At 38.6% G+C, this 26,706-nt stretch overlaps 1 protein-coding gene across 3 annotated transcripts in view; it reads left to right on the top strand.

Annotated features, from left to right (window-relative positions):
- LOC149257089 (uncharacterized) overlaps window positions 1-26,706 on the top strand; it is a 170,491-nt gene that overhangs the window by 106,799 nt on the left and 36,986 nt on the right. For all 3 annotated transcript variants that reach the window (XM_089413604.1, XM_089413609.1, XM_089413606.1), the window contains exons 3-4: window positions 17,010-17,069; window positions 18,070-18,184. In XM_089413604.1, the coding sequence (XP_089269730.1) occupies window positions 17,010-17,069; window positions 18,070-18,184 (175 nt within the window). The remainder of the gene's footprint in view (window positions 1-17,009; window positions 17,070-18,069; window positions 18,185-26,706) is intronic.

Here is a 26,706-nt window from a genome sequence, read left to right as displayed (position 1 = left end):
GTTGCTGATAGTGTTACACGGTTCAAGGAAGGCAGAGATTGTTGAAATGGCACTTTCAGTCAATGGCTCACTTTTCTAGGAAGTTGGGCACAAACTTCAAGGGAGAGATAAGTACTTGAAGTGTAATTATTGCTGTGTAAATTTTCCTGAGAAAAGCATAATATAAATCCTCTTCTAGACTAGTTTTCCCCTTGTGGGTTTTTCCAGGGTCAGATATTGACCAAAAACACTATCTCTAAATTTATGTATATGCTTGTTAAATGTTTTATATCAGCTGCAAAGTGAACAAACAATAGAGCTAGTCCTGCAATGTTTCTTTAAATTTGTATTCAGTTTATATATCAGCTTAACATTGCGAAATTTTCATTGTTGAAATCCTATTGCATCAACTGGAATTATTTCTTCTAACTGTTAATTAAATTAGCAGTTTAAAGCTACAACAACAACAAAATAAACACACTGCAATCTTCACAAAAATACTGCGAAAATAATAGTGCTAGAAATATGCTAGCACACATAAAAATTGACACACTTATTTTTGGACAAATGTCCCGTGTCATAAGGTGTGTTCCAGTGTTGAGATTAAGGAAATATCAGGCCTGAAATTCAAGGAGGGTCTAACAGGCACATAGTACAAGGCATAGTTTGCTGGTTGCATGCACGATTTCCTAGAACATTTAATGTTGTGCAGTGGCTCAAGTTCTGAGGAGGATATTCTAGGCAGTGACACAAAAATCAAGGCTGAGGGTTGCTGATAGTGTTACACGGTTCAAGGAAGGCAGAGATTGTTGAAATGGCACTTTCAGTCAATGGCTCACTTTTCTAGGAAGTTGGGCACAAACTTCAAGGGAGAGATAAGTACTTGAAGTGTAATTATTGCTGTGTAAATTTTCCTGAGAAAAGCATAATATAAATCCTCTTCTAGACTAGTTTTCCCCTTGTGGGTTTTTCCAGGGTCAGATATTGACCAAAAACACTATCTCTAAATTTATGTATATGCTTGTTAAATGTTTTATATCAGCTGCAAAGTGAACAAACAATAGAGCTAGTCCTGCAATGTTTCTTTAAATTTGTATTCAGTTTATATATCAGCTTAACATTGCGAAATTTTCATTGTTGAAATCCTATTGCATCAACTGGAATTATTTCTTCTAACTGTTAATTAAATTAGCAGTTTAAAGCTACAACAACAACAAAATAAACACACTGCAATCTTCACAAAAATACTGCGAAAATAATAGTGCTAGAAATATGCTAGCACACATAAAAATTGACACACTTATTTTTGGACAAATGTCCCGTGTCATAAGGTGTGTTCCAGTGTTGAGATTAAGGAAATATCAGGCCTGAAATTCAAGGAGGGTCTAACAGGCACATAGTACAAGGCATAGTTTGCTGGTTGCATGCACGATTTCCTAGAACATTTAATGTTGTGCAGTGGCTCAAGTTCTGAGGAGGATATTCTAGGCAGTGACACAAAAATCAAGGCTGAGGGTTGCTGATAGTGTTACACGGTTCAAGGAAGGCAGAGATTGTTGAAATGGCACTTTCAGTCAATGGCTCACTTTTCTAGGAAGTTGGGCACAAACTTCAAGGGAGAGATAAGTACTTGAAGTGTAATTATTGCTGTGTAAATTTTCCTGAGAAAAGCATAATATAAATCCTCTTCTAGACTAGTTTTCCCCTTGTGGGTTTTTCCAGGGTCAGATATTGACCAAAAACACTATCTCTAAATTTATGTATATGCTTGTTAAATGTTTTATATCAGCTGCAAAGTGAACAAACAATAGAGCTAGTCCTGCAATGTTTCTTTAAATTTGTATTCAGTTTATATATCAGCTTAACATTGCGAAATTTTCATTGTTGAAATCCTATTGCATCAACTGGAATTATTTCTTCTAACTGTTAATTAAATTAGCAGTTTAAAGCTACAACAACAACAAAATAAACACACTGCAATCTTCACAAAAATACTGCGAAAATAATAGTGCTAGAAATATGCTAGCACACATAAAAATTGACACACTTATTTTTGGACAAATGTCCCTGGAAAAACTCAACTTGGGAAAACTGGTGCAACAACTGAGTGTTTTAATTATTAAGCCGCAGTGAGAAATTTTGAGTACAATCTATGGATGCTCGACTGGCAATCATCCAATTACCAAAATAAATTGGCCAAAATATGTGTGAGGCAAATACCTCAACACCACACCTGATCCTGCTTTGACAATTGACCAAACTAGCCAATCGTACAACCTTTGCGTTGTGCTTGCACATACTCGCTAAGCCCGGAATTGTTGGAAAAATGATGTCCTGACTAACTCTGCATTTGGGAGAAATTCACTTGGCCTCCTGGAGAATTTATGGACCAACAACAACATAATTTCTCTTCCCTTCAGCAAAACCGATCTCCCTCTCAAGCTATCTGCGCTGCTTTTGCGCAACTTCTCTGGGAAATACGACCCTTCTGCTGTTGACTCTCGGGATCTGGAAGACTTCCTCCAGACTCACTGTGTCTGCCCCTCTTTGTCTCTGCTTCCCTTCTCTGGCTCGAACTCTTACGGCAAATTGCGGCTGCTTTATGGAAAATTGAACTGCCCAAGGAAATCGATCTCAAGTGTTTGTTCTCCATCTATCCATCGACCACCTCTGATAATCTCTTGTTAGGACTCCAACGACTAAGATTGGAACATAATTGATGGCTGAGATTATTTTTGGATTGATTTGTGTGATTTTCTAGATGATTTACACATTTCTCAATTAACTGATTAATTAACCCCTTTTCCTAAGTTTAGACTTAGGAAATATTTAAAAATAGGCCAATAATCTAATTGAAACACTTCTAGGTGGAATTTCTAGAAATGATTTCTGGATTATGGAGAACTCTTGTGTTTTAGCCTCTCCACAAAGCTTCAAGACTAAAACACCTCCGATGTTATAAAAACTAACACTCCCTCTTAGCGAGGAAGGAGTTCTAGTGCTGCACTACTGCTACAACACCTTGTCTCTGTACCATAGTTTTAAAAACCGTTTTTAAAAACCGGTTACCGGTCTAACCGGCCGGTTAGCAAGCCTGCCGGTCTAAACCGGCCAAAAAACCCGGTTTGAATGCTGACTTCTCCATTTTTGTGCCCTAACCGGTGAAAACCGGCCGGTTTAGGACGGAACCGGCCGGTTTGTAACAAACCGGCCGGTTTTGTCCTAAACCGGCCGGTTTTAGGCACAACCACCATAAAGTTAAAAAAACATGTTTTTGACTGTGTTTGAGGGGTTTTGGGGGGGGACTAAGGGTGTTTCAACCCTAACAATGTTGGCAATTAATGGTAATGTTAAATTCTTAAAGTAAAAGTGACATTTCCTTTAATTTTCATTTTCATCCTTTTACTTAAATTTTTAACATTACCATGAAATGACTCAGGATGTTTGAGAGTGGTTTCGACCTCATTGGATTTCATATGGAGAAACTAGAATTTTAGATTTCACTCAAAATTCAGCAGACTTAATGGTTTTCAGGATTTCATGGTTTGGGGGTAAACAATAAATGCAATTAGAGCACCAAATGATGAGAAAAACTCCTAATCTAGATCCGATTGTGTTGGACGATATTGATCCAACATCAGAATGGGTGGAGGAGACTGAAGAACCTGTGTTTGAGGCTGATTTTGATATCGACATGGCTTTGGCGGGGGATGAAGCAGATTATGTGGTGGCATCAGAACCAGGATCAATAGCGGCATCAAGGAAAGGCAAAGAACCAATGGAAGGCACTAGTCATGCAGGTCGACAAACTCGTGCTTCCATTAGGTCCACTTCTATTGTCATTGGTGGCATTGATACTGAGGTTGCAGATCAGGCTGAGGCATCCTCAGACTCTGAACCAGATGATGTCTATGTAGCTCCTGATGATGATCTTGTGTCTAGTAGTGGTAATGAACTTGATGATTGATCATGTGTATACTGTAGACTTGTAGTAGGCCAATGGCCTCATAGCTTGCAACAATGTTTTTGGACTTTATAGGCCATTTAGAGCCTCATTTGTTATGTATTTTGCTATTTTGTTGATGATATGTATTGCACTCGGTGCCATTTTGATGTATTCACCTTTACATGGTATATAAATGAGCAAACTTTGCATATTTTGTCTCTATTGGCTTGGAATCATGGTTTTACATTTAAAAAATAGTTTTGTTTCATTAAAAATTAATTATTTAATGTATTTTTTTAAAACCGGTTCGTTTAGACCAAACCAATGCCGGTTAGACCGGTTCCGGTCGGTAAACCGGTTCATTAGGTGGACCGGTGCGGTCACCGGTTCCGGTTTTAAAAACATTGCTCTGTACCACTCTTTGTCACACCACTGATGTCTGGCCATTGTGACTGCTTGCTACTACCCACCAGCCACTGCACAACTTTGATGTTGTATCTTTGCTGCTGTTGACATTGCTGTGCTGCTGCCAACTCTGCATTTTCACTACAATTACCTCTCATCTGTTGCTGTTGCAACTGCAACTACTGCAACTAAGAAGCATCCAAAATACTGAATCAATCGTGCCTTTGTGCTGTATCTATCTCCTGAGTATCTGACTGTTACTAGTTTCTGCACTGTCCATTGAAGAATATGTGCTGTTGCTGACTCTGCATTGAGCCTCCTGCTCTGCTGTCAACACTGCTCTGTGCTCCTTAGCACTTGACTACATAAATCACTCTGGAATCTGACTGCATCAACAAACATTGATCCATCTTGGTACTGAGTACTTTGGGCCCATGTAGCAAGGTAATGATCCATGAGGACGACACCTCAATGGACCCTGCCCAAACTTTGCGTTGCTCTGGGACTATAGCTACATATCGTCCCACCTCACTCTTGGAGTTATAGCTGCTAACATGGAAAAATCTTCCTCCAACCTGGAGGACAACTTGTTTATCTCTATAGATGTTGCCGCCTGGTCCTGCTTCTCTTGCTTGCCTTCTTCTTGAGATGACGCTGGGTATTGTAGTGGCCAAACTCGCCACACCTGAAGAACTTGACTTTAGATAGGTACTTCTTCTTCTTCTTCTCCCCTTGTCCCTAACTGGGACCCTTTGATGCTAGGGCCACATTATCCTCTTCCTTCTCACCTTTCATGCCCTTGTTGTCGCTTCTGCTGATGGTGCTCTTCAATAGTGCTCACCTTATCTCCTCCTGCTGTAGGTCTGACGACATCTTGTCCCATCTTGGCAAGTTGTCTCCCTCCAAAATACTTTGGACAAAGACTTGTCACTTCTCTGAGACACTGTTCAGTGCCATTCATACAAGGTCTATTGGTTGAGGTGACTCCCCAACAATTGCATGTTGATCATGGAGCTCTTGAATCCTGGTGAGGAAAGCATCTATGCCTTCACCCTTCTCAATTCTGATGCTCCTCAGCTTCTCTTGCAGGAACATCTTTCGTTGCTCGGAAGTGTTCTGATATAGCTGGACGAGAGCATCCCACATCTCCTTGGCAGTATTCTTGCCAGATATATGCAAGACTACATGGTCTCAAATTCCATCCAAGATCAACCAATTCACCTTCACCATCTCCTTCCTATACACCTTCAGCTGATCTGCATCTTGGGGAACTGCCACCACATTATCTACATAGGCTTTCAGGGCATATTCATCCAAAAAGAAGGACATCCTAGCCTTCCATATGACAAAGTTGGAGGCTCCATCGAACGTGTCTTGATATCTAAGCCCAGTTGTGGCCATCTTGAATTTGATCGAAAATCTCCCTCTCCTTTGCTTGGCTGTTGAATCTTCTATTCGCACTCCCTTCCGAAGTGAGAAAAACTGCTTGCAACAATTGTTGTCAGCAATTGGGAAAATCAGGTTTCTAGGCTAGAAACCCTATGAGAGAATTTCTCTGTGTGCGCCTTTCTCTTCCACTCGACGCTGATTCTGCTAGTGCAAACTATTGCAAAACCCTTTTGCGCCCAAGCAAGGAATCTGCTCAGCGAGAATACTGATTTGCTTCACCAGAATTGTGTCCCAGCTTCGCTACTGCATGTTGTAACTGCTCCTGGACTCTATTAATTTTTCCTGCCACCTGTACTGGAAAAATCGAACTCTTTGCCCAGTAGCTTGATCTGTTAAGCCAGCTCTGCGCAAATTTGGAAATCGTGCTGCCAGACTCCCTCTGAATTTGGACGATTTTTGCATTTCACCTATGAGCTTCCCACTTGATCAATCTCGCTTTGATACCATGTGAAAATTTCACTACTGAAATCCTATTGCAGCAACTGGAATTATTTCTTCTAACTGTTAATTAAATTAGTAGTTTATTGCTACGGAAACAACGAAATAAACACAGTGCAATCTTCACAAAAATAATGCGGAAAATAATAGCACTGGACACTGAGAAATATGCTAGCATACATAAAAATTGACACACTTGTTTGTGAACAAATGTCCCTGGAAAAACCCAACTTGGGAAAACCGGTGCAACAACTGAGGATTTTAATTATTAAGTAGCGGTGAGAAATTTTGAGTACAATCTATGGATGTCCGACGGGCAATCCAATCAGCAAAATAAATTGACCACAATATCTATGAGGCAAACACCTCAACACCACGCCTGATCCTGCTCCAACAACTGAACAAACTAGCTAGTTGTACAACCTCTTCGCTGTGCTTGCGCAAACCCCAACTTGCTAAGCCTGGAACCACTGGAAAAATGACCTCTTGGTTGAATCTGCCTCTGGGAGAAATTCGCTTGGCCTCCTGGAGAATTTCCAAGCCAACAACAATTGGATTTCTTTTCCCTTTAGCAAAATTAGTCTCCCTCTGAAGCTATATATGCTGCTTTTGTGCAACTTCTCTGGGAAATATGACCCTTTTGCTGCTGACTCTCTGGATCTGGAAGACTTCCTTCGAACTCGCTGTCTCTGCTCCTCTCTGTCTCTGCTTCCCTTCTCTGGCTCGAACTCTTCTGGAAATCCACTGCTGCTCTATGGAAAATTGAACTGCCTAAGGAAATCGATCTCAAGTGTCTATACTCCATCTGCCATTGACCTCCTCTTATAATGTCTAGTTCAGTGATGCAAAAATCGTGAACTTATCGGATTATCGCGATTTTTATAATTTAACGATATTATCGCCAGATTTTTAAACGTATTTTTTTCCACAAAAAATCGTGATAAAAACGAAAAAATCGTGATTCGATAGCGTTGTTATTGCTGGGTCGGCGGGCAGCGGTTTTATAACACCAAAACCGAATTTTTTTGATTCATTTGGACAAACATCGACAACGGTGGATTGGGAGTGACCTAGGAGAAAAACCTTGGTCGATTGGGAGCTGATTGGAGGAGAAAAATGACTCAAAAACTCTGGTGGATTGAGAGCTGAGGAGGAGAGGATCAATTTTCTCTGGCAAACCAGTATGGGCACCAAATTTATGTGTTTTGTTTTGGTTTTTTTGTTTTTGTTTTTGGTTGGTTTGGATAACCCGTTGTCTATCAAATATTTTTGAGTTCATTTGATGGTGTTTTTGTTTGTTAAATTGTCAAAAATTCAATGTGTTTTGTCATGTTACTCATGTATGTAATTTTTTTTAATTTGTAACTTGCAATCCTTATTTTGCCATAGGTTCACCATTCAACTTCAAAGTTCAAAGTTCAAACTTCATCTTACAAATATAAAACTCAAGAGTCAAGAGTTCAACCAAGTTACAAACATGCCAAGGAAATTGGACCCTCTCTGGGAATTTGGTGAACCTGATGGAGGGTTTGATAGAATAAACATGAGTTACAAGTTGTGTGGGCATCATATGTCGGGGGGGTTTATAGATTGAAGTATCACCTTGCACAAATCCCTGGATTTGATGTAGGGTCTTGCAAAAATACAAATTCGGAAATCTTCCGAAGAGCCATGAGATCATTGGAAGAATTAGAGCACGAGAAAGAGGCCAAAACAGAAATGAAGAAGCAACTAGTAAAGAGGGTGTTAGGCTTAGGTGAACAAGGAAGTGGTACTGATTCTACTTCAGCATCAACCAATCCAGTAGCTGCCTCATCATTTTTTGTTCCTAGAACCACGCCTGGGTCATAACCATCTATCACTTCAATGCTTAAAAAAACTGAGACAGAACAAGCTGACAAGTTTTTGGCCAAATTTCTCCTTTGGAGTGATATTCCTTTCAGCGTTGCAAGGGATAATCCATTTTTCCAGCCTGCTGTTGATGTTATTGCAACTGTTGGCCCAGGGTACAAAATCCCTTCTTGTGATGACCTTAGAGGCCGGATTCTTCAAAATGAAAAGGTTGGTTGCACCAAAAGATTGGAGGAGTTTAGGGCATCATGGACACAAACAGGATGCACTGTGATGTCAGATGGTTGGACTGACCAAAAGGGGAGAACCCTTATAAACTTCTTGGTTAGTTGTCCCAAGGGGACAATGTTTATGAAATCTATTGATGCATCTTCACATATCAAAGATGCAAAAACTTTATGTGATTTGCTGGATGTGTTTATTTTGGAGGTGGGTGAACATGTTGTCTAAGTCATAACGAACAATGTTGCAAATTATGTTGCTGCTGGCAGGATGCTTATGGAGAGGCATCCTACTTTATTTTGGACACCTTGTGCTGCACATTGTATTGATTTGATGTTGGAGGACATAGAAATTTCCTTTGTCAAAGATATTGTTGACTCATAAAAAAGCATTACAAAATTTATATATAATCATACATATGTGCTTAGCTTGATGAGAAAATTCACCAACAACAAGGAGTTGGTGCGCCCCGCCATTACACGGCTTGCCACCGGTTTCACATCTCTTCAATCCCTCTTGAATTCTATGTGGGATGTGAAGAGAATGTTTCTTTCAGAGGAGTGGCGTGCTTTGACAATGAGCCGCAAATTAGAGGGAGAGGCCATATGCAGATTAGTTTCATACTAGGAAGACTTTTGGGCGGGAGTGCAAGGGGTGTGCACCGTTACTGAACCTTTGGTAAAGGTCCTTTGATTAGTTGATGGTGAGAAGCCCGCAATGGGCTATTTGTATGAGGCCATGGACAGGGCCAAAGAATCCATTCGGGCCTACTATTTTGGACACCTTGTGCTGCACATTGTATTGATTTGATGTTGGAGGACATAGAAATTTCCTTTGTCAAAGATATTGTTGACTCATAAAAAAGCATTACAAAATTTATATATAATCATACATATGTGCTTAGCTTGATGAGAAAATTCACCAACAACAAGGAGTTGGTGCGCCCCGCCATTACACGGCTTGCCACCGGTTTCACATCTCTTCAATCCCTCTTGAATTCTATGTGGGATGTGAAGAGAATGTTTCTTTCAGAGGAGTGGCGTGCTTTGACAATGAGCCGCAAATTAGAGGGAGAGGCCATATGCAGATTAGTTTCATACTAGGAAGACTTTTGGGCGGGAGTGCAAGGGGTGTGCACCGTTACTGAACCTTTGGTAAAGGTCCTTTGATTAGTTGATGGTGAGAAGCCCGCAATGGGCTATTTGTATGAGGCCATGGACAGGGCCAAAGAATCCATTCGGGCCTACTATGATGATAAGGGAGATGAGGGGTTTCAGAAACAACTCCCCCTATGGGAAGTGATTGATGAACGATAGAACAACACACTCCATCGTTCCATTCATGTTGCAGGGATCTACCTGAACCCCGCAATTTATTACCCATGTGGGTTCATATTTGATGTTGAGGTCATGGATGGATTCTTAACCTGTGTTCAGAGGATGGTGCGATCTCCCGCAGAACGTACAAAAATCTCCAAAGAAATGGAGACATACAAGATGGCAGGTGGCACATTTAGCTTTGAGATGGCTGTGACTATAGGACGACTAAAATGCCAAATATTTTTTAGTTTGTTTCAAATTTCATTGTCTTTTAAGTTCATAACTTCATACTTTGCTTCAACTTTCAAATTTCATTTTTTTTCTTATGTTTATTTAAAATTTTATTTGTAATTTTGTTGTAGATGCATGGTGGAGAATGTATGGTGCCAGGGTACCCCTTCTGCAAAAGCTTGCCATTCGAATCCTCAGCCAAACATGTAGCTCCTCAGGATGCGAGCGCAACTGGAGTGTATTTGAAAAAATACACAACAAGAAGCGCAACAGGTTAAACTTAAAACTTAAAATATTGCAAATTTCCAATTAATTTTTTGAATTCATTAAACAATATTTTTTTTATAATTATTATTTCATGATCTTTGTACAGGTTGGAGTCCCAGCGACTTAATGACATGGTCTACGTCTACTACAATCTTTGATTATGGGTGAGGCAACTTGAGAGGATACCTGATATGGATGCCATTTCATGGGATGGGATTGACACCACTGCTGCATGGAGGGTTGAGGCCGAGAGGCCTCTCATGGACTCTGCCAATGATTGGTTAGAGCAGGAGGTAGTTGAAGGCGTAGAGGGGGAGGAGGAGGAGGAGGAACAATAGGAGGAAGAGGTGACACCACCTACCCGGGCTACCCCTGCCACCAGTAGAGGACGTGGTCTACCTCCTATAGCTCCTAGTTCTTCAGCTTCTAGAGCACAACAGAGTCCACTGCCAACTCCACCGACATTTACATCTAGAGGGAAAGGGAAAGCTATTGCATTTTCTCGCAAGAGGGGCAGAGGAAATTAGTTAGTCTATTAGACTTTAGTTATTTGGTTCATTTCATTGTATATGACATTATGGCTCATGATATGAGATACATTATTATATTTTTTGTTGATATTTTGGGGCTGAGTTTGGACTCAAGAGTCAGGACTTACTATTCAGGACATGATTCACTGTTATGTGTGATGTAGCTCTAGAAATGATATTTTACATCTTATATATTAGTTCTTTTATCATATTTATGTGTCAATGTATTTATTTTATGTTGTAGATGCTTTAGATATTAAAATAATTGAAAAAAAGAATATTTCTGTATTTTACGTTTTTTTCGCGATTATTCTCCGATTTTTTCCAATTTTTTCCCTATTTTTTCCTTGCGGATAATAGCCCGATAACGATAACTGCAACATTGGTCTAGTTGGGACTCCAATGGCCAAGATTAAAACATAGCTGATGGCTGAGATTATTTTTGGATTGATCCGTGTGAGTTTCTAGATGATTCACACCTTTCTCAACTAACACTGATTAATTAACCCCTTTTCCTAAGTTCAGACTTAGGAAATATTTAAAAATAGTCTAATAATCTAATGTCTAGGTGGAATTTCCAGAAATGATTTATTGGTTATGGAGAACTCTTGTGGGCATTAAACCATGTGCAAAACAACTGAAACTGGGAAGGGCTACGACATAACCAAAAATTTATACAACAATAATGAAATGGACGGATTGTGCAGAAGTCTAAAGCAATGGGAAGTAAATAGGGTCTATGTTGGCAGTTTCTTGAGTTCAACTTTCACTTCTATGTTTTTAGCATGTGTCTAGGTGAACAAGAGTTAAGTTTGAGTAATTAAAGGAACAAATAGATGCTTAATTTTTTTGGTAAATGAAAGATAAAACTTATATTACTATTGAAATACAAACATATACAAGTGTGTAATAGTTCCATCTATAATCAATTTTTTCTTGAGAGCCTTGACAAAAACTTGTCAACTATTTACCATCCAATCTATATCTTGCAACATAATCTAGTAACAAAAAGCAAAACAATATCTCATATAGCTTGAGTTTAATCCAAAACCCTATTAAAGACTATTATCATCTTGTCTACTATGAATTGTGGATATCTAATATTAACTCTACAATTAGGCATCTTGAAAATATTGATAACCCTAGACCTAGAAATAGAGGGAGCCTATTAACCATGCTAAAATGATTAAAACACTTGGTAGTATTGTAACCAACATATCCTGAGGTTTTAGGGTTTGCCATTCCATGATCTAATTCTCCTTTTCTACGGGATCCCATACGACTGGTATTGTGCTTGTTACCCATCCACATGCTGGGTAACCCTAGAAGAAATCTTTTTCTCCTATGGTGCAGTTTGGTAGCTAATAGCCCCTACATAATCCATAGATAGCCAACCTTGAATGATTCTCGCCCATTCTTCGATCAATACATTCATTTGTCTAGCCCATTCATCTGATAAAGGCGGGTCATCTTTTGTGAGGCATATTAACCATTTTTGCTATCAAGAGCTTTCATTTAATGTTTAAAGCATTCTAGAACGGATCATGGGTATTATAGATTGCTATTGGTTTTGTACTTGTTCCCTTATTTCACCTAGGTGGTTATCATTTTCCCCTTGTCCAGTGTGACCTTCCTTAGCGTTTTTCTTTCGTTTTTTAGGAGGGGCACAAAAAGAAGGAATTGACGATGGTAGTGTTCCATGTTACTCATACCTAACACTTGTCACCATTTCCCTCATTTGATTATCCCATCTTTTGGTTAGGTGTTGTTAGTCACTCGTATTGGTTCTCTGTTGGTCGTGTCCTATGAGAAGAAGGAGTTGGTAATACCTAGGGTTGATGCAATTGTAAGAAAAGAAAAAGCATAAGGCAAATATTTAAATTGCAAAAGAATGGAAAGGGATGTAAAGCAATCAAAAGGCAATTATAGCTTGAACTCTACCCCCTCTTATGTAGCGACATGTCCCCAAGAGTTCCATGCATTTCACATCTATCAAAGTAAAAGGAACTCTCAAAGAGCATCTCGACCTTGATGAAGCAATGAACTGTCCATCATTAAGGGGGGTTATATCATTATTATTACATGATAACTCAATAAAGATTGTTAAACGAGCCATATCAAATGAAGAAAAAGGAAAATACGGGGGCTTAGAAAAACAAAGGCAAGGGAACGTAACTCAAGAAACTACATGCTTCCTCTACAAAAGTGCCTATGGACAATGATTTTACATAACCTAGCATAAGAATATGATACTTTCCATGAAGTAAACCCCAAGCCATAATACCTATCACTTGCACTAATTGTTTGCATGGGTTGGCCGAGGAACTGTTCCTCCTCATATCGTTGGAAGCAACTAATAGGGTCATGTGATGACCCTCTTGTACCTAAGTATGATAACTTGTATATAATCATAAGCTAGTAAGACATTTGAAGATGATACTTATGTGAAGTACTTTGATGGCTTTGACATTGAATATGGTCCACCTTGATGCTCTTATGGTTCTTGTACCCATGATGTTGATCTCACTTGATTTCTTGAGTATGTGTTACATGATTCTTCTAGATGCAACCAAGATCCCCTAAGGCATGATATGATGCTTCTCTACTACTTCATGGATGATGTCTACTAACCAATTTGATGATGAATTAGAGTAGCTTGATAGAGGACGTTAGACGCCTATTGAGGGACATTGACCTTGAGATTGACTTGGCATAGTTGTTGAGACCCTCCCTTAGCTTAAGGACCTTGGATGTTGCTTAGAGATCAAGTGTAGCCAAGAGATGATGTTACCTTCTTGATGGATGTTGCTCTTCTCTTGATGATTATTGATGATTTGATGACTTGAAACCCCTTTGGAGGGGATTTTGCACCTTCTAATCCTTCGACCCCTTTCTTGCAATGTGCACTGCCGCCCTGCAACTCGCACTGGTAAACTGGTAATTCACACTAACCCTCTGACAACTTGTATGATTTCTGGCAACTCGCACTAGTGACATGTGTGGCCTTCTAGAACTCAATTTGCCTTGGAATCTTGATCTATCTTTCAAGCAATTCACACTGCCTCCTGGAGAACTCACACCTCCTCCGTCAAACTTGCATTTGCTCCAAAAAATAACTTGGCCTTATTTGCAGAAAAATAAATTGGCCAACGAAACACACTCTGAAGCTGGAAGTCTCTCAGATGAAGAATAACTCTGGAAAATGCTTCTTGCTCAATCATTGCTGAAACCCTCACTGGTGTCAAACCCCACGCTACCACTGCGCCTCTGTTCCTTGATCTCCAAGATGCCCATTGATTTCCTCTTATAATCTTATGTTGACAATTCAAGGACCAAGATCTAATTCTGATCGATGGCTAAGATCATCTTGACTCTATCAAGTACCTTTTCTAGACTAGAGAGAAATTGACTTGTCTTAATTAATACTGATTAATTAACCTTTTTCCCTAAGTTTTACTTAGAAAAACCATTAAAAATTGATTAATAATATAATTAAGACACTTTCTCTTAGAATTTTTTTTGGGCTTGGAGATATTTGATTTTTTTGTGCTCTTAGCCTCAATGACACCTCCTGAGACTAGAACACCTGCCCGAGCTACAAAATCTAACATATCATTGGTCAATACCCACAAGAGTTAACACATAATAATAGAAAATGATCCTCCTTCAGCTCGGATTTGCCACATATTTCCTTTTCAGCATCTCAGCTCAACCCTTTTCCTTAGCTTTGATCTTCTTGTCACCTCAAACTTTATTCCTTGAACAATACATGAGTTTTTCCATCGAATGAGCTACATAAGTGGCATATTTATACTAAACTGTGGGGGTCTAGGGGCCAACTTGTCACCACAAGAATTTGATTTGGTTAGGCCTTAATGATAGGGCCAACTTGAGGTTGACTTTAGTTGATTCATGTATATAATTACAAGATTCATTTCTCTTCATCATTAAGAGTTAGGGGGCGTACCACTTATCACTGGAAAGGTTTCGTAAAATGCCAATTGATTATGTAACTTTCCCTTTCTTCAGGACTGCCTTTGACATCAATAACAACCATTTTCAACACCATTTGTGTAATTGTGCCTCTGTTTGTTAGTGACCTGTGACCAATATAGGTTAAATGTGGAGGTTTGGGTCTAGGTGGTTAAAATTTAAATCACCATAGCCACTTAGAAGTGTTGGAAAATGCAATATGGCAACTATTAATTCAAATTTTCCTTAACCTTAATAATTGCTTGTGAACTTTATTTATCTTCTTGTGTTTTTCTTTATTAGATCTTCTTCATCAAACAATTATCAAGAGCAAAATAGTAAATACAATGGACACAAAAATTAGGCTCCAAGCCAGGGCAAAACCCCTCCAAGGGGAAAACCCAAAAAATCTTCTCTTCTTATAGAATATGCTTCAAATGAGACAACCAAGACCCAAACCCTAGACCAAGTCCTCCTCCAAGTACCAAGTCAACCCTCCAAGAAGCTCTTTCAAGTAGATTAGAGCAACGATGTTCAATCCTACATCAGCCAGTCCCTGGCTACAACTTCGACCCCCAGCTTCGATCCTGCAACTTCGTCCCGCAACTTCGTCCTGCAACTTTGATCCTGTATCTGCAACAAAAACCCTAATTCTGGCACAAGACAATTCTTCAAGAGGTCCTCCTTTGAGCAAGACAATGTCTCCCATGGTCAACGAAGCTACATTAGAATATTCGCTCTTCTAGCAACTTGTTTTTGCAACTTGATCTCCTGCAATTCGAACCTGCAATTTCGACTTTCCTTGAAGCTGTAGAAACCCTAATACTTCACATGTGTGAGAGAGATAGAGCCCAAAAACAAATCTCCAAGACTTCTTTTGCGTCCTTGATCTTTGCTCTAGCCTTGTTGATCTCCCCAACTTTAGATCGAACTATTTCTTGAGAGATCAAACTTGTGTGAGTGAGTGTGTTAAATGAGGTCGAAGTTGCTTGTATTTATACCCTTTCCAAAAGGCCGAATTTGCTCTTTTAGGCTGATTTGTACTTTGGAGGTTTCCAAGACCTTCTAGACTCAAAATAAATTCTTTTACAAGGTATATCTTGTTCGGAAGGGTCGTATAATCACGATGTTGGTTCTCTTGACTCATGACAATAAATCTTATGACCTAACAAACCCTAGAAGCATGAAGAACATGCTTTTACCTAGAAGACCATCAATAAGAAGCATGAAACCCATGCTTTAAAATAATAACTTTTCTTTCTTCTTTTGTTTGTTACATAAGATATACATATTGAAATGAGTACAATAACAATTATGAAGACTGAAACTAGTTACATTTCCAACACGAAGTGCGATAAAATTTAATTTCCATTTATATGGCGTAGTAATAATAAATTTTAATCTTTACCTTTCCTCTCCACCATTGTGTATATATCTGCACCCTAAATTTCTAAGAACACAATATACAATTTTAACACCTCCATCCCTGATGATAACTCAAATCAAGATAAAGGTACCTCTCTAAAGAAATAGAGGATCATGTGATGGTTGGGGAACACATTCATTCACTCAGCTGATTAGTACTCCCTACTATCCTATTGACCTAACTTACAATCGACTTCAAAAGTACATTATGACGTTTCAATAATATGACTCCATAATATGTTTAAACTTATAACACTTACATTGAACAGGCCATTAAAGTTAGAATAGATTACGATATAGAATATGATTTGATGGCCAACTCGTGGCTGCAAAGAAGGCTTTATTTGAGTGAAATACAAGCACTTTCTATTCTAAATTTTAAATCTAACCTGCAACAGAACTAACATAGACAAAAGACTTTCTTTGCACCATTAATGCCTGACTTACCAAAGTGCACCTCACGGAGTCCTGCCCGAAAAAGGAGTTGCTACTATCCTAAACAATTTTCAGAGCACAAGAAAAACTTAAGAGCTGATAAGAATCATAAATTCTAGATGCTTTCAGAATTATTTCTTTGGAGTGTGCATCTGTGTGACTATTCAGGCTGGTTGCTTGTGTGGTTACTCGAAAACATAAGCAATATGAAGAAATACCATACCATTCTGGACTCTGGAGTCACCCTTTTTTGGCTTGGGTTCTACTGTGTGGTTAGACAGTATAATATAACAATCGGAATATGTTCTCTATTACGTTCATAGTTGTTTAGGATGCACAAGATGGAAATGTATCCATGTGAAATTACCATGTATTTATTGCGTTTTGCAGTATTGCTAGGCTGCACTGTTGGCATGTTAGATAATGGAGAGAAGATGGGCTTTAAGGATATGAAAATTCAAAATTTCAGTTCTTGGATTATGTTTTTCTGTAGGGTACAAGTGCCTTTCTGAAACAGACACGTTTGTGTTTTTTGTGCAGCTCGTGTGCCTTGCAACCTTCCTCCAAGTTTCAGATAATGACAGCTTTGATCCATATCAGGTAGTATTTTCTTTTTTGTGCACCGCTTACTAAAATCACAATTTATTTAATCATGCAGGTAGAAATTAAAAGTGGTCTGGATTTGCTTTAGCTTCTGGTTTATACTACTAAGTTTTAGTCAAGATGGATATTAAAATTCTTGTTGATTATAATAACCAGAAATGTTGTGCTACAAAAGAGAGAACTGTTGTGAAATGGATCTAATCAATTCTTCTTCTGTGTTTGATTCATCTCTTTTATTGTTGTCTTCTCTTGTTCTCTTTATCTTCCTACATCATTCATGAATATGAACTCCTCTTAGGGGTTCTTACATTCAAATAGGTCTTAGCATACTCAGAACGATAGAAGAAATTGATGTTTTAATTTTTTTATCTGGCCTGACATGCCAAAGTCCAGTACATGTAAACCTAACCACTCTGTGATGTATGAATGTTTTCCTCCAAAGAGAAATGCAACCAAATTACCAGTGTTCTATAAACATGCCAAAGTCCAGTACATGTAAACCTAACCACTCTGTGATGTATGAATGTTTTTCTCCAAAGAGACATGCAACCAAATTACCAGTGCTCTATCAACAAGCCTGCCATTGGCAGGTTATTTTCAAGAGAACTGTAGTGATTCCATTCTGCCTAGGTCATTTGCTTCAATACCGTTGTCCATATTATTCCTGTACCATCTCTTTTATATGACTATCTCTGAAATTAATCTATCTCATAAAAATCACGTCATAATCTGCCGTGTTTCCATATTTCACAAATGTTTTTGGATTCCTTCTTGTATGTACATGATTTAAATGTTACCAATCAACAATAATTGCTTGTTCTTGCATTTGGGGTCACTTTTTTACTTTTACTTTTGACGTGAAATTATTTTTGGATTTTGATTGAACTTTAAAAGAGATGCTAAAAACCTGCAGAAATGAAATCCTAGTCCATGATTAGTCACTCTATGGATACCTAAACCATAAATTTCTTGAAAAAAACTGGCTTTTGTTTTGCAGGAGTTGTTGAAGGCATTCATTGGATTTCTTGATGTGGCTGGGTTGTATTTTGCACTCACACAGTTGACGCATAGAAACATTTCTCAAAATCATAAATTCCAAGCTATTGGACTTGGTGAGTGCATTTAATGTGGGAATGTTCAAACAGGGTTCTCTTCTCTTAACATTATTTACTTTAAACTACAAGTTTTGAATATTGATTGAAAGTATGCTTAGGAGAATTCACTCTATCCTTCCAAGCACTTACAATCAACAGATTGGTTTGAGTATACAACATGAATTGTTTAACTCAGCTGCTTTTTGTTTTGAGAAAGACTCACCAATTGTTTTTATTATATCACAACCTTGTGATTAACTAATTGTTGAATCATTTTTAAAAATTTTCTTTTTTTGACAGAAACAAGTCAAAAAATTCAATAATTTGAAGAATATTTTTTTCCAAGGAAAACCTTGTGGGGAAACCCAGGGGATGCTTCCTCACATTCGTGGATGGCATCCCTGGTAAACCAGTTGGCTTAAACTAGTGTGTATAAGTCAGGGGGATTCTAACTGGGCACCTGCCTGCACAATGTAGCTAAATGCCCAGAAACATTCTCAACAACCTGAGCTAACACCTTGGGATTATAATAATTTGCAGAAGATGTACAGAGATACTGGAGATCTATCCCTGTAATGCAGCAGTAGAAAAACCTTATAGGATAGTCTTTCTCAAAGACCAGTTCACTCACAAAACTACAATTGCTATTAAAATCAATAGTACAAATAGAACTAGAAAATTAAAGCACTGGTCTTCTCTATATGTTGACTCTAAACAACAAATTTTACACTCCTGCCGGTAGGATGTACCAGATCTTGCTTGCTTCCTTTGCATTTTATAAACTAACTCCTCAGTCTTTGAGAATAACCATCTTGGGCCTTGATAGTCATAATGATTAACCATGCAGATTAAAAGTTCTCTCAAAAAGATTTTGAAATTCCTTAAGTACCTTTATTGTTCATCTACAAAGACTGTAGCACAGCTGTTAGAGTGAAGCACTGTGCTACAAGATAGGGGGTCCTTCACTACTGATTGAAGGGAGTGGAGGAGGAAGGGGGTTGTGTCACCACCTGGTTCTTTAAGGCAACCGGGAACAAAAGAGGGGGATGTTGAGGGAAGTTAGGCCAGTAGGCTACTTATTAAATTTTGAATTAATGTTCTCCAAAGGGTTTGGTTGATTTTATGTTGTATTTCATTTAGGTTTATGAGGCTTCTTGATGAGCCACAGTTCTAATGTATTGAAGAAAAGAAAACTAGCTGATGAAACAGGAAATAAGCAAAATACCACAAAAAGAAAGGCAAAAGAGAAGGAGCACACCTGGACCAAGGAGAGGGCTGCAATACTTAATGAAGCCAGCCAAAAGGTTGTGTTCCCACTGCAGTTCATGCTACTGCCGATGCCCTCATACTTGTACCTAAACAATGCCTCCACAATGCTACTAGATGATAGATATAACTGACCCTCGGTGATGAGGTGATCTTGCTGTGCTGCTGGTGCTGGTTATTCTCCCTGAAGATGGGATTGAAGAATCAAAGAGAAAATCCTCAAGGCAAACTCTAAAATCCAAGTAACAAAGGGTGACAAAGAGGCGAAAACAAGCAAAAGGAAAGAACAAACCAAGTGAGGGTAAATCCTTGCTGCAACGGATTGATGGAGATAGTAATACAGGCAATGAAAATGTTTGAGTGAAGTTGAGATCCAATCCTAGTGAAAATCCAATATAATTTTCGTAAGATTTGAGAAGCGAAAGTGGAACTTAAACAAAGTCCAAAAGAGGGCTATTTATACATGAAGTAAATGTTGATGTGAGTAACATCGGAAGGTCTTCTACAAATGCTTGTCTTGGCATGTGGAAGGCATTCTTTGCCTCTCCTAGTGATTTATGTCTTCTTTCCTAACTTTAACTTAGGAAAAGTGCAATAATTAAAGTCAATTAATTGTTGTGGACTATTGTGTTATTTTCTAAGATAAATAATTTAATTATTTAAGTGACTTAGAAATAATCTCAACCAGTGATCTCTAAGATGTTTCTAGAAGGAAGATTCAATATGTTTCTAGAGGGGAGATTTGGGGTTATTGATTTGGACTCAATGAAGATTATAAATGGAGGCTAGCGAGGGAGGTGAAGACACAACAAAGAGCACAAGTGTGTGAGTGAGTCATCATGAGAGAGACAGAGTGATTTTCTTTGCAGTGCGAGTGGCTCAATGACCGGTGCACAAAGGAGGAAAGGTAGAAAGATTTTCTTATGTTGACAATTACTTGTGATATTCTTGTATTCTTATTAAACCTTCTTTATGTTCTTCTTTTGTATCCTTCTCATCAGGCAATTATCAAATGAAAAGCATGAAGATATAGGCACTCAGCTAGGGTAAAACCCCTATGAAGGGGAAAGCCCAGTCAAACTCTTCCTCTAGTAGTTTCAAACAAAATGTGACAATCCAAGACCTTAGACCTAGACAAAGAACCTCCTCCAATCCACCAAGCCAACCTCTCAAAAAGATTTATGAAACTCCAAAAATCAACTTAGGTCAAACAACAACAAAATTGCATCAAGTTCATAATTTCGGACCTTCGGCCCTATTGCTTCAGAACTTCGACCCTTCTTCAAATATGCAATTTTGGACTTTCTGGAGCTTCAAATCTCGCACATGTGGGTGAAAAGAGAGAAAAATAGTCTTTAACTTCTTCGCTAGGGTTCCTCATTCTTCGCTAGCCTTTTTGCACCTTCTTCTTGGTATTTCACACTTCTTATTTCCTCTTGCAACTGCAAATCAAACTTGCTTGATTGGATGAGCAAATGAGGTCGACTAGCTGCATATTTATAGTGGTTCGAAGATCCTTTTGAGGTCGACTTGTAGAACTTGAGGCCGACTTGGTGGAGGAGGGTTATTTGACCAAAATACATCAAAAAATATTTTTCTTTCTTGTTATACAAAGTCCAAGAAGGGTCTATTAAATGATAAGGACTAGGACGCATGGCATAAACCCTAGAAGCCTACAATGGACGCTTTGACCTAACAATAAAATAATAAAGCACGATGTTGAGAAATCTATAGGGCAATGATTAGATGGATTCCTCTTTCCTTGATAATTGCGTGTGATGTATTTTAACTTTTGCTTACTTATTAACTTCTTTACTTATTATAACTTTTTTACTTATTATTATGGTTGTATATCATCAAACAACTACCAAAACAAGAAGAACAAGAACACAAAATATAGGCTGCAAGCCAGGGCCAAAACCTCTCCAATTGAGAGGAAAACCCGCAAATCTCTTCTCTTCCTTATAGATTCTTCAATTGATGAATTCCAAGACCTCTATACCAAGACCAATACCCTCCAAGACCAAGTCCAACCTTTTTGGATGATGTGTTTTCCTTGAACAAGTCAAACCCAGTCAAATCTCTTCCAGTAGCACAACTTCGACCCCCAACTGCAGAATTTCGACCTCCACTGCAAACCTGAAATTTTCGGCCCTCTTGCAGTTACTGCTGCCACACGTGTGAGCTTCGTTTTAGCCTTCCAAGGCGTCCTTGTGAACTAGATGCACGACGTAAAGGGTGCAATACTTGTAGTTATCTGTATATGTCACATGATAGAAAGGGTGAAGTAACTTGATTGTCTCTCAAACATGCAACAACCACTAGAGGGGATTTTGCACATGCTTTGACCATATCTATCATTGAACATGTGTGTTCCGAATAAGGCTAGGCAATCAAGACAAACATTAAGGGGAAAGCCACAAATGCCTTGACGGTAGCACAAGAAGAACCTAATCATAGCTTTCCTTGAGCGAGGTAGAAGGTAAGAGGGGTCTCGACTCCCTTAAGGGAAGAGGATATACATGCCTATAGAAAGAGAAAATAGGGGAGAGGCTAAGCTAATTGACAAAATAAGGAAGGCATGATCATGTCAATCAACTTGGAGCGCTAAGAGACCAACACATCTAAGCTTGTGACTATGGAAGACAACATTGTTGTGGATCAACAAAGTCAAGGTGGAAAAAGCACAGGGGCAAGAAGAACAACAGAACATGGAATAAAACAAAAATCACATAAAAGTGATGTACATGGTTGAAATGAAGTGGAGCTAGGGCAAAAGTTAGGACGAAGAGTTACATCTGGATTTGCCCTTAATGATTCACCATCTGCATAAGAAGCAAAGGTTGTGGATGCTAGTGCATGTAGAGGAAAGGAGGGAGTCAAACTCCACCCTCTACAAAGGGGAAAATGACAAATAATAAAGCTTTGTTAAGCATGAGACATGCTTACCTCTGGATCTATACTCCCATAGAACATAAGAAGCTTGCACAAAATCCATGACCATGAGTCCATTCAACTACGAATTAGAGGCTTTCACATGGCAAGTCAAAGAAAGACCGACAAGGCCATCGTGTATTAGAAAGAGTGGGATGTCTAGGAGGAATCCATAATGTTTCTTGAGTCTCTTGGTCTTTGGGGAGTGTTACCCTTCCTTTTAGCAGGGGTACCTATAGTAAATTTTTTGATGAAAAGAATAGTTGTGGCATGGAATAACCCTCATTCATGATTTGGTTGCATTTTGATTTTTGGGTGCTTTCTCGTTTCCCAAGGTAGTTCATGTTGTTCAAGGCACTTCATGTAGATTGATGCATTGGTCATACCTCCCGAGGCAGTTTTAGGGTTGTTTATGACTACTGGACACCTCCTATATATGTCACATGGAAATTGCTTGAATGCTGTCCTTATTGGTCATTGATGGGATGATTATGACATCATTTCAGGGTTGATTTGCACCTATAACACTTGTGGTAGCATTTGGGATACTTTGGTGACCTAGAATGGTGATGTGTCACTCCCTTGGTGTACCTTAGATGATGTGAACATAGCTGGAATGAAATATTTTGAAGAATAGTTGAGCTGGAGTGGGAATTAACTTCATTATGTTTTATGTTACATGGTTTGATGAGGGTTTTATGACCCAAATTTTGACTTGAAAAGACATCTCCCATGTTTCGTAGAGTGCCTTGACGCAAGGTATGACCATGGGCCTCCATTAGGGACATTGTTTTGGGGCATTGGACCTTTATTTGGCATAATTTTTGGAGTTGTTATCATGATGCATATGATTTTGATAAAGTTTACGACATCTTCAGAGAGTCGTTGCCCTAGAAAAGGAAGAACGTTGAAGTCCTTGGCTTGGGAGGTCACTTTGCCACATCTTGAAGCATTGGACCATCTTTGTGCACCACCTTCCAAGGACCATTGAACATCTACAACAACATTGGAGCTAAGTTGCATGGTACAGGGAAACGAGAACACATATTCGAAATAGGAATGTGCTAGAGACATGACCCCCCAAAAATTAGGATATAGATTTAAGATTCAAGAATAAATGAGCATGTGCCAAGGTCCAATAACATTTAAATGAGAAACATAAAATAAATTGGACAAGTGATACATCATACATGTAACATAATGCAAGCAATAAACTCCAAAAACAACCTTTATTATTTATAAATGAGGCTATATATCCAAAATTAGCCTCTATATATGAGCCTTAAGGCTACAATGTTGCATGCATGAACTATGAACAATGAACATAGAAGCTAGTAAAGCCTAAAGGGCGAAGGCTAATAGTCATCATCCTCTTCTTCATATTCATCATGGAAAATAGAAGAAGAGGCACGTTCAACAATGGAATGTGGATTTGTAGAAGTATTTCCAATTCCACTTCTAGGTTCATCAATATTCAATGCAACAAGAGAGATGTCCAAGTCAGGACATTCAAGATCCACATCCCATTCTTTACAAGGTCCACTACTATACTTTGGAGCTTTATGAGATGTGAGGTGAAGGTTGGAATGTACATAAACAAGATCGTCAACCTTCTGCAAACTAGAGGCTTCTAGAAATCTCGATAAAAATATTATTAAAAGCAACTATCTGAATTAAAATTTTTTTAAACCATTAAAAATGAATTTTGTGGGTCCCAAGTGAAACTGGGGTCATCATCCACGCTTTAACCCATTGAAACATGTTGTACGACCGTGGAAATGCATTGTAAGATGCTTCAAATTCGTTTCCACAATTAGCATCATGAAATACATTTCAACCCCACAGAAACATGTTTTAGGCACATTTCTACGTGTTTCAACATTATTGTGCCCAAATGCGCCTGGAAATGGGAGGTGGGGGTTGCTCTTCCTGCATGGATCGATCCCTCTTTGAGGGTTTTACTCAATCTTTCATTCTACATGTGGCTTTCCCACTTCAATTTTATTGTTGTGATAGCTTAGTTAGTTGGAATTTTGATTTACTTAGTTAAATTTAAGGATTCACTTAAAGAATTATTATTTTATTGTAAAGGAAGTTAGATCTCACTCTATAAATAAAGGAATACTTCCTTATTTGTACTCATGGTTGGATTGTGAGAGCACTTCTCTCCTTGGAGCTTAATCGAAATATCTTTATTGGGGCATTTTTGGTGTTAAGGGCTTATCTATGTGGTGAATTTTTTTGACTTAGAAGTTGTTGTTTCTTGCTTATTCCTTCTATATCATTAAAGGCATCATTGTTAACAACCAAAGCTAGACATCATTGTGATTATTCAAGGCTACCATAAGGCTATTAAGATCGATCCATTTGAAGGGAAACTTTGTCACTTAGGAGGACATCTAGAGGCTCTTCTCACATGATCTCCTTTGTTGGTTTGGGGTAAGTTTTAATCCTCCTTTCTAGGCCATACTCTAAAGTTTCTTAGTAAGGGTTTTGATTCTATTTCATGCCATAGTCGATCTTGTAGTTGAAGGCTCTACCCTTGTAGGGATCCCTTCTAGTGGGACCATGATCTCATGATTTTCCTTGATTAGTTGAGGAGTTAATGTAGCTATCAGGTTCTAACCGCTTGACCTAATCCATAAAACATCCAATAACTGACCCAAGAGGGTTTTCTACTTGATCTCATATTTCCACTTGATTCCTCTTGATTCCATAACCCTAGAAGGATATTGGCATTGATCTTCATATCCCTCCATCACCTTTTTATTTTCTCCAAAAACCCTAAAAAATCTCCAAAAAAATGTTTCACTCTAGTCGCTATTGACATTACCTTTTTCTCTTTTGACTAAGCCTTGGTGATCCTAGTAGGGAAGCCCCCCTTGAGTCATAACGGAGCCAACCTAAAATGAGAGGACAGGTCATTGAGGTGGCAGTTGGTGACCTTCCTAAAAGGTTGCCATCATGTTGTACATCGTGGTTTGGGGCTTTTGTCACACGTGTACAATTTGGGCGGTAACTTTTCTTTGGCACCATTGCTGGGGATAAAGCCCATTCTTTGGGGAAAATGACATTTGTGAGAGTGCATTATTGAAGATTTTCTCCCATGGCGATTCCATGATGGGACAAAGCTCTTGTTCGTTACAAATTTTGAAAATGTGAGCACATCCATCAACCGTGAAGGCTTTTGAAGCAATCTCATCATGGTGACTCCATTGTGGCAATTTTTGTAAGGCACGATTAGCATCTATAGCATATTTTTATTCTTCAACCTCACTTGAGGATGAAGCTTCCTTCATGGATAGCACAATGGTATGATCTGGTTGATACCTCAAAAACCAAAGGTTTTCCCCATGAGCATCCATATGTAGGCTCAAAAGAAATTCCAAGATTTAATGAATATGGTAATTTGGTTACACACCTTCTACTTGCCCATATAGAATTCATCAACAACATTGTCGCCTTTCATGATGCTGCTACGATGAAATTTCTTGCACTTGGTTTGAAAGGAATTGCAAGGGACTAGAGGTAACTTTTCTTTGCGCCATTGCCGGGGATAAATCCCATTCTCCGGCGAAAACGACATTTGTTAGAGTGCATTATTGAAGATTTTCTCACATGGTGTCTCAATGATGGGACAAAGCTCTTGTTGCTTACAAATTTTGAAGACATTGTTGGGTGTAGAGGTGAGCACATCCATCAACCGTGACGACTTCTGAAACAAGCTCATCATGGTGACTCCACTGTGGCATTTTTTGTAAGGCATGATTAACATCTATAGCAAATCTTTATTCTTCAATCTTACTTGAGGATGGATCTTCCTTCATGGATAGCACAATGGTATGCTCCAGTTGATTTCTTGAAAACCAAAGGTTTTCCCCATGAGCATCCATATGTAGGCTCAAAAGAAATTCCAAGATTCAATGGATATGGTGATTTGGTTACACACCATCTACTTGCCTATATAGAATTCATCAACAACAATGCCCTCTTTCATGACATCGCTACTATGAAATTTTTGCACTTGCTATGAAATGAATTGTAAGGGATTGGTACAACAATCTCAGCCATGGAATATATGCCTCCTTTGTAGATATTCTAGAGGCATTTTGTGCACATTATGACTACGATGATGAGTAATGGCTCCCTATTGTCTGAGACATCAGAAAATTTTGTGAATGGAAAAAGCTTATTGAAGAGTGCCTTGGTATTCCTGAAGACATTGAAACCAACAATTAGAAGGAAGATATTTCCAGCTCAGTCTTAAAGGAAGAATGATAAGATTTGAGGGAGGATCAAATTTCAGTTTCAATGGTTATAAAGGATGCAGATGAGAGAAA

This window comes from Pinus tabuliformis, chromosome 6 (genome assembly GCF_031772625.1).
Source record: "Pinus tabuliformis cultivar Carrire ecotype Pingquan chromosome 6, CPIR1, whole genome shotgun sequence".
Lineage (NCBI taxonomy): Eukaryota > Viridiplantae > Streptophyta > Pinopsida > Pinales > Pinaceae > Pinus > Pinus tabuliformis.
The sequence above is the reverse complement of the archived record's forward strand: the minus strand, read 5'-3'. Positions and strand labels throughout refer to the sequence as shown.